Below are 8607 nucleotides of genomic sequence, written 5' to 3'. Positions count from 1 at the left end.
TTAATCCACATAACATGTCATGTCCAACTTTAAACTTGAGCCACTAACATAAGTTATGAGTTCCAGGTGCCTACAATCTAAGTTCTACACAACGTAACAAAAGCTGCACTGTTCAAAACCTACTTCTTACAGGGATATAGGTTGATTTCCCTACTTACAATCAAATCTAGCATCAACAGCATTAATGTTACAGTCATCCATGGAATCATAGAGGTTACACAGGGAAATACAAAAAAGCAGTACCACAGGATAGCTACGATAATAGATGGTACATTTAGCAGCTTATGGGAGCAGGTCCCGGAGGTTGTGGGGCATCAGCTTGCCCAACCTTGCCATTTTCAATCAACTCCCCATCCACTGCCTTGCCTTTCTCCTCTACCTGAACGTTACACTTGCCAGAAACCTCCTGTACACCTTGTTTCTCTTTAGCCTCTCCCTCAGGTATAAAGGTTGCTCCATATGGATTCCCCTTCTCTACTCCCCCATTAACTTCCGTTGTAACAGTTTCAGGGTTTTCAGATTGTTTCTCACATGTACCATTCTCTTTCTCTGCCTGAGTTTGTGGCACCTTTTCAATAGGGGCTTCCACCTTTTCTTCTTCGGTTTGAGTTCCATCAGTGCAACTAGCTTCTGCACGTTTCTCTTGAAATTCCATCGACGTTGGGTTTTCTGCAGTACCAGCAGCTTCATCCTTTTTGTCATCCTTTGCGGTATCTGGTATCTTAACATCTTTACCAGCTGCTTCTTCCCCAGGTTCCTCCATCATGGCATCACAGTCCCCAGTCAGGCCAGCTGCTTCTGTTTTACCTCCATTCTCAACCTGTTTTACCTCCCCATCTTTTTCCTTTTCACCTTCTGCAGTTTCCTTCACAATGGCTTGAGTATCTTGCTTTTCACTTCCTTTCTCACCCTCAGCTTTTTCAGGAACAGCCTCTGTTTCCTTGTTTTCCTTCTTTGCACTCAATGATCTTCGGCCTCGCTTCTTTGGGGGTTCCTTCTCTGGTGTTGGAGTAGCCTTAGCTTTTTCACTGATCCTTGCTGATCTTCTAGGGGTCTCACCAGTACCCCAATCAAACTCTGTTATTGGGGGATTACCTGGGTGTGATTTTAGATACTGCTCCAACTGTTTTCTGTTATTAATCTCCTCCCCAGTTGGTGCAATGAACATGATCTCAGTCTTCCTCGGTGAACCAACTTTCTTGGGAAAATACTGTAACAATGAGCAGGAAAAACATGTTATACAAGTAGACACCACAGCCATCAAATCAAATAAGATAAGAAGCACAATAACTTGAACACTGACATATGCAAATCAGAATGTGTCATAAGTCATGTGTGTTTTATACCATATGGAGTAAGTGGAATGCATGATTTGTTAAAGAAATGTTTTGAAGTAGACTGCAAAGACATGTCCTGCCAGATCTTCCATCCAAGTGCACTACAAAGCTATTTCCCCATTTTAAATCACAGCATATGATCAAATCATCACAAACTTCTAATAGCTCTCATTACTTCTCTAAAACTTCCCAGGATCCTTCAAGGTTTTTGTCTAAACTCCTGCTCCTATAACATCTAAAACTAAATGTGATTTATGCTGCATTTTTTTCCTTAAATTCTCATAACCGCCCAGTAAGTCATTATTGCTTCCGTTAGTAATGCACTGCATGATCCTAATTGTAATGGCAGAATCCATTCTAATATAACTGCTCAAGTGTCGGTTCATCTCTTGCACAATCAGCCAACAAAACCCGCAATCCAGATTTCGATGAAGTCAACCCAATTTGCAGCAATAACTAATATCGAACCAAGTAGGACAAAGAGAGAGAGTAATATGCATCTTACTAGCTACCAACCTAGCATGACCACCAGCTGCAGCAATGAGCAAGGTCTCCCTAGTTCTCTCTTCCTTCATCATCTTGATTTTGCCTCTTCTTTGTTCTCTCCTTGTTTGGGTTAACATCCAAACTCCAATTGCAATAAGCACCAAATATATCATACGAGTATAAATAAACTCTCCTAGAGTAAATATCAAAAATATTTTGCAAATGTGACCCATGAAAGAAAAACAATTTTGCCCACAGCTGGTAGAAGTAAACACTAAACTGTCCAGTGATTGGAAAAACAAATCCACCCTAAACCAATCTGCTAATGTTAACTAAAAGGACCTTCCAATTGGTATGTGGTCCTCTATAAATGACAACAAACAATAAACAAAAACGAGTTATAACATTAAAAAATCATAAACCAGGTACCCACATGAAAAAGTAAATGTAAAACCACATATAAGTGCACAAGCTTTTGCCAACAATAATAGAAAATAAAACACGAACAGAAGTCTTATATTCAGAAGGATAATTTCTCTAAAACCAATTGTTAATCTCACCCGATACCTGTTTTAAAATCCATGTTGAAAATACCTCTTAATTTTCGCAAGAGGGCCATGCCAAGTGGCTCAAAGGACATTTGCAAAGGTAAATAGGTAAAAACACAACATCCTAACATCACAGTAATCATGAAGCAATTCAAAGTAGATGTAGCAGAGGACCATTAAATACAAAAATACCAGAAAAGGGTAGATTATTCAGACTCCATTTCGTTGATGTTTTTGCTAATTGTCTTTTTTTTTCTCTCTTTTTTCTATTTAATTTTTGTGAACAGAAAGCAAATCATAATAACATCAACCAAATGGAGCCTCAGTGTCTAAACAAACAAACACACAGAGAAAAGATGTCAAAATTTTACATCAACTAACACCCTCAACCTTGGCCAAAAGAAAAGGCCACTGAATTACCAAATAGTAACTGTATTGCATTACACTTTTAATATTATTTTCTTTCATTCAATCTACATAAAACATGCAAAATATGAACAATTCACATCTAACAGATAGGATTTTAAGTATTGACAAACTATATGTTGTAGCTAATAGGTTTAATTAGCATTATGTGCAAAGAGATGTGATGGAGCATTCTCGCTATCTGAATACATCAGAAACGATCTTGATTGGATATCAATAAAATTGCAACTAAAAGATGGCTCTAAAAGAGCAGTACGAACAGAGAATTACAAGTAAAGCTTCTGGATCTGTACACCATAAATTTTAAAGCTGAAAGAACAAAGGAAGCACCCCCATCCCCCTTGTTTATCATTCTGTATATTTACAAGACCATCTTAAAACTCAAAATTTAAGTTTTGGAAAAACAAACTAAAACTCAGAATCAAAGAATGCTAAAACACAGGTCAAAATGTTGATCATTACGAGGATAAACTTTAATGAAAGAAAAAGGGAAGCAACCTCCACCCCCTTGTTTACCATTCTGTAAATTTACAAGACCATCTTCAAACTCAAAATTTAAGTTTTGAAAAAACAAACTAAAACTCAGAATCAAAGAAAGCTAAACACAGGTCAATATATTGACCATCAACAGGATCTCCATACTTCATTGTACTCCAAGGGCTCCCTTCCTAACACATTGATTTTTCCTCATGTGGCTACATTATCAACCGTTTCACTACTTTATAGAAAATCTCCTAAGCAAGATGGAACAAGAGATGCATTAGCAGGAAGCATAATTATTTCGATTTGATACCATGATGAACAGTAAAAATGCTTAAAAATTAAAATCAGCAATTAGTCCAAGTAAAGAAGGTTGTAGCTGGGGCCAACTAGGTACACTTCAGTTCAGAAAGTTTGAATACATGATTGCTCAAGAAAGATGACATATATTTTAAAGAAACCCATGAATAGGCTAAGTAAAAGAATTTTCCAACTTAATTCTTCATTAAAGCAAATGAACTTTCATTTTCATTGGACCATTAATACATGAAACACACATCAGGTTATAAACGACACAACCAAACACTCAAAAGCCCAGTTACAGCCACAATCCACTTTGCACAAACATGATTAAAAGTACAATTCACAAAGAAAGCCGGTTCACCATTAAAATTCAAGACCTCTAACCCATGAAATAGCAAATTCATCACATTCTTAATAGGTGCTCATAGTTATCTCCAGCATTCAACAACAATAGTAGAACTTGGCGCATGGTTCCCAAGGAGAAAGAACAGAAGAACAAGCTCTGATAGATTGACTATTCAATCCCAAAAGCTAACACTTAACCCTCAGAAACAGGATGAGAAACCTTTTCTTCCTTATGACTGGATCTAATGGCATCTAACCATACCATAGTTTGACTTAGAGAATACATGAACACACATCAGGTTAGAAACAACACAACCAACCACTTGAAAGCCCAGTGACATCCATAATCATCTTTGTACAAACATGATTAAAAGAAAGCTGTTTCGCTATTTAAATTTAAGACCTCTACCCCATGAAATAGCAAATTCTTCACATTCCCGATAGGGGCTCATATTTATCTCCGGCGTTCAACAACAATAGGAGATCTCAAAAGTTAACACTTCATGCTCAGAAACAGTATGAGAAACCTTTTCTTGCTTCCGACTACATCTAAAGGCACCTAACTAAACCATAGCTTGACTTAGAAAATAGATCCTCTGTCACCAAATAACCACCGTCAGCTCCATTTGAAACAAGATTCCTATACCAGAACCATTAAAGACTGGTGCCAAAGAATTGACATAGCAAAATTTTAGAACATTTTTTTCTTAAGGCACAAGACAGAACGAAACAACATCCCACTTTTAACAGAGAAGAAACAGCATAACACGATCCACAATGGTGGTTCAACCCATACAGTTAAATATCTCAAAATCATAGTCCACACTTCAGAACCTTCTTTTTCCCTCCAATCTTGATCTCTTAGCACTTCTAAAAGTCTATCTCACAACATCCATGTCAATTTTTCAATTCCGTATAAACGTTTATCACCAACTCAAATTTTAGAGCTTTCTCCACTATTACATATCTACTTTGCTTTTCTCAACAACTATTAAATAAGTACCACAAAACATAATGCAGCAGAGTTCAGCTGGAAAACCACTGAAAACACTCATGAAGTTCATATATATTCCAAAATAGGACTCCCTTTCTTCAAATAAATAACACTTTCTGTTTTGGAAAACTTATTCACTATGTAAGAACCAAACTTAACCAAAACATGGTTGAAAAGATTAAACTTTTACAAAGGAGCATAAAAACCCTAACTTCAACTACCACCACCAAAACAAGGTAAAATCTTCAAAAATAACTCCAATGACAAAAATTACCACCACAAACACACAAAATCCACCTATAAAACACAGAATAATCAATAAATTTCCGAATTATACCACAACACCTAAAATAGCCCAAAATTTCAAGGAAAAAAGAAAACAGATTTAAATTTACACTTAGAAGCAAAACACTAAAGCAAGATACAAAATTTCCAAAGGAACAAGCAAATTAACACACAATCAAAATTAACAAGAATTAAAACTTAGAAAAAAATAAAAGGGTACCATTTTCTTCCAAGAAGCAGGTGCTGGAAGCTCAACAGAAATAACCTCCAAACTCTCCATTATTTCACCTGCAAAAACACCAAATTTTTCTTTCAAAAAAGCAACAAAAAATTAAAAAAAAAAAAACCCAACAACACTTTCTCTCTCTAAAATCACTTCCTTAAAAAAAGTTTGCTTCTTTCTTCTTTGTTTTCTCTCTCTCTCTGAAATTTATGTGTTTTGTGTGGTAAGAAGAAGCGAGTCACAAAAACCGTTGAGGTTTTCGGATTATGTTCGGTTTTTTTTTTTGGAGAGGGCACAATCCAAGGAGGGGAAGTGATAGAGTTACAGGTCGGGGTACGGCGCATTTCTTAGAGATTTGAAATGGTATCCAATGAGAAGGTGCCACCTGGTGTATTAAAGCTGATTTTGCCTTGGTTCCAGTCGCTTCGATTCCCCGTTGAGTATTAGCTTTTCACTTTTGGTTTTCGAAAAATAGTTTTATCTCTGATTTAAGGCTGACACGTGTCCTTCCCTCGAAGTTGGATTCGGGGTTTCAAAAATATCCAGAGAGTACTGTTCGGTCCTCGTGCATCCTGACTCCTAAATTTTATCCACGCCCTAACATAGCGCGTGCCGTACCGTACAATGATAATAAAAATTTTGTTTTTAGATTTTTAATACTTATTTTATTACCACTTAATTTTAAAAAATTTTAACTATTAAAAAAATTAAATAATTTATATTTTTTATTATATTAAATTAAAAATTTATATTTTATTTTAAATTAAATATATTTTTATAATTAATTACTAATTATTATTAATTAAAATAATATTTATTATTTTTATATCTTATGATAATGACTTAATCTGAAAATATCATGTGATCATAATATTGTATTACATCAGAATATCACATTACTATTTATTATGATATATTAACATATTTTAATTAATAACAATCGATTAAAAATTAATTACAAATGTACATTTGATTCAAAATGAAATAAATTGAATGAAGATAATAAAATAATAATAATTTATTTTGAATTTGTTTAAATGATTCAATTTTCAGGTATTATACCTTCTATTTTTAAATAAAACATTATGTTATGATATTTATTAATCAAATTAAAAGACATAAATATAAAATATTTAATATAAATAAATTAGCATTTATCTAAAAAATAAATAATTTAATGATATTTGGGGCCAAGTCATAATTTTTTATTTATTCATTTCCTCGTATGACAAATTCAATCAAAGAAAGCGAAAATTATATTTTTTTAAAAAGATAAAGTCACAAAAAAATGGAATTATGCGTGCACGCGTTTAAATGAGAGAGTGAGGGTGAGGTGGTACCAGAAGAGGAAGGTGCCCCATCTCTCAGAACTTAAAAAGTTGAGGATAACGTTTTATATTTAACAAAATTGGAATGTGAGTTTGGTGTCCGAAACCTGACGGCTACAAGACCACGGTTACACTTGTTAACCTTATTAACTAACTATCAACCGATGCTTAAGCTTTGCATTATGTTTTTACGGTTTTACTGTACAAAGCACGGTAAATGAAAATGATATTATTACTTGATTTTGAGAGTGAGTAAATGGATAAATTGGATGATTTGATATATAGTATTTAAAGATAAAATAAATTAAATGTTTTTAAAAAATTAATCAAAATTGAAAGATCAGATTGATCAAATATCAAAAAAATTCAATCGGATTGATTTTATACCAATAGTTTAATTTTTTTTACAAATTATAATATTAAAATTTATAAATTTTATTCATAATTATAAAATATACAAATAATCTAAATATTAAAAAAATATACATTTGTTTCTTCACTCACATAATTATATCTTTTATAAAAACTATCAAATTAACATTTAAGATTTAACATAACAAAAAATTAAAGATAATAAAATTATAATGCTATAATGTTTTATATCAAAGTTTATATAAATAATAACTAACTATAAACAATATATTATAAAAACAAAAATGATAGTTAATAAAGTTGTTAAGTATAATCATATAAATAAAATCTATTATAAGTTATACTATGTTTATATATAATTTTTATATATATAATATTATTTTATTATATATAGACATATATGAAATTAATGACACAATTTATATGTTATAATGTTCTCTATCAAAGTTTGTATAAATAATAACTAATTATAAATAATATGTTATAAAAACTAAAGTGATAACTAATAAAATTATTAAGGTGGCATTTGATACTTTACAATGCAATGTGATTACAAGTAATGTGATTGCAAGTAATGTGATTACAAGGAAAATAACATTATAGTGTTTAGTATACAAGTAAAATAATGATTAAAATGCAGGACAAATAATATTACAGCATTTGGTTTACAATTACTTTATTGAAAATATAATTTTAATTTTCAAAATTACCTCTAATTATTAAAATATAAGTTTAATATATTTATATTTTTTATTATTAATTTTTATATAATATCATCTCTTAAATATATTTTTAATGTCATATATTTTATTTTTATTTATTATTATAATATTTTATTTTTTATTTTTTATTATTAATTTTTATATAATATCATATCTTAAATATATTTTTAATGTCATATATTTATTTTTTTTATTTTTAATGTCATATATTTTATTTTTATTTATTATTATAATCTTATATATTTTATTTTTATTTTTTAATATATTTTTTATTTTATTTATTTTATTTTATTTTATTTTACCTATATTATATAAATTTTAATTTTTTATATTTTATTTTATTTTAATTTTTGATTCTTATATTATATATTTTATTTTAATATTTTTTATTTTAATTATAACATTATAAAATATTTTTAATAAGGTAATAAAGTTGAAAGATAAAATTATCTTTAAGAACATTGTAGAGTACAATATAATGTGATTGTATTGGTTTTTGGCTGCAATCACATTACCATTTCTTAGTTGTAATGTGATTGTATTGTAATCTTACATTACAGTGGTCTGTTACAAAATAAACACTGTAATGTAATTTAATTGGACACATTGCAGAGAATGTGCTTTCACTTCCCTTATACCCAAACGTTATCTAACTGTAATCATAATAAAGTTTAGTATAAGTTATAGTAAATGCTTATACATAAAATTATATATATGTATATATATAATATATTTATACAAATTATATATACTTATAA

The 8607-nt window shown here is 30.8% G+C and overlaps 1 protein-coding gene across 3 annotated transcripts; it reads right to left on the bottom strand.

The window, feature by feature from the left end:
* Positions 1–5750, bottom strand: MBD11 (methyl-CPG-binding domain 11). 3 transcript variants are annotated; one of them, XM_089785430.1, is made up of 3 exons: positions 5586–5750; positions 5425–5494; positions 1–1210 (listed from the first exon to the last, which is right to left on the bottom strand). In XM_089785430.1, exons 2-3 carry the CDS (start codon positions 5482–5484, stop codon positions 275–277), a joined length of 996 nt encoding a protein of 331 aa, XP_089641556.1. In that variant the 5' UTR covers positions 5485–5494; positions 5586–5750; the 3' UTR covers positions 1–274. The 3 variants fall into 3 exon arrangements, with proteins under 3 accessions (XP_089641556.1, XP_021298101.1, XP_089641557.1); XM_021442426.2 differs by having other exon boundaries at positions 5425–5749; XM_089785431.1 differs by lacking the exons at positions 5425–5494; positions 5586–5750 and adding an exon at positions 1854–5161.
* Positions 5751–8607: the final 2857 nt, after the last annotated feature.

This window comes from Theobroma umbraticum, unplaced genomic scaffold, assembly GCF_002168275.2.
Source record: "Theobroma umbraticum cultivar Fairchild unplaced genomic scaffold, ASM216827v3 scaffold_228.0, whole genome shotgun sequence".
Lineage (NCBI taxonomy): Eukaryota > Viridiplantae > Streptophyta > Magnoliopsida > Malvales > Malvaceae > Theobroma > Theobroma umbraticum.
Note: the sequence above shows the minus strand (reverse complement) of the source record. Positions and strands in the feature narration are given on the sequence as shown.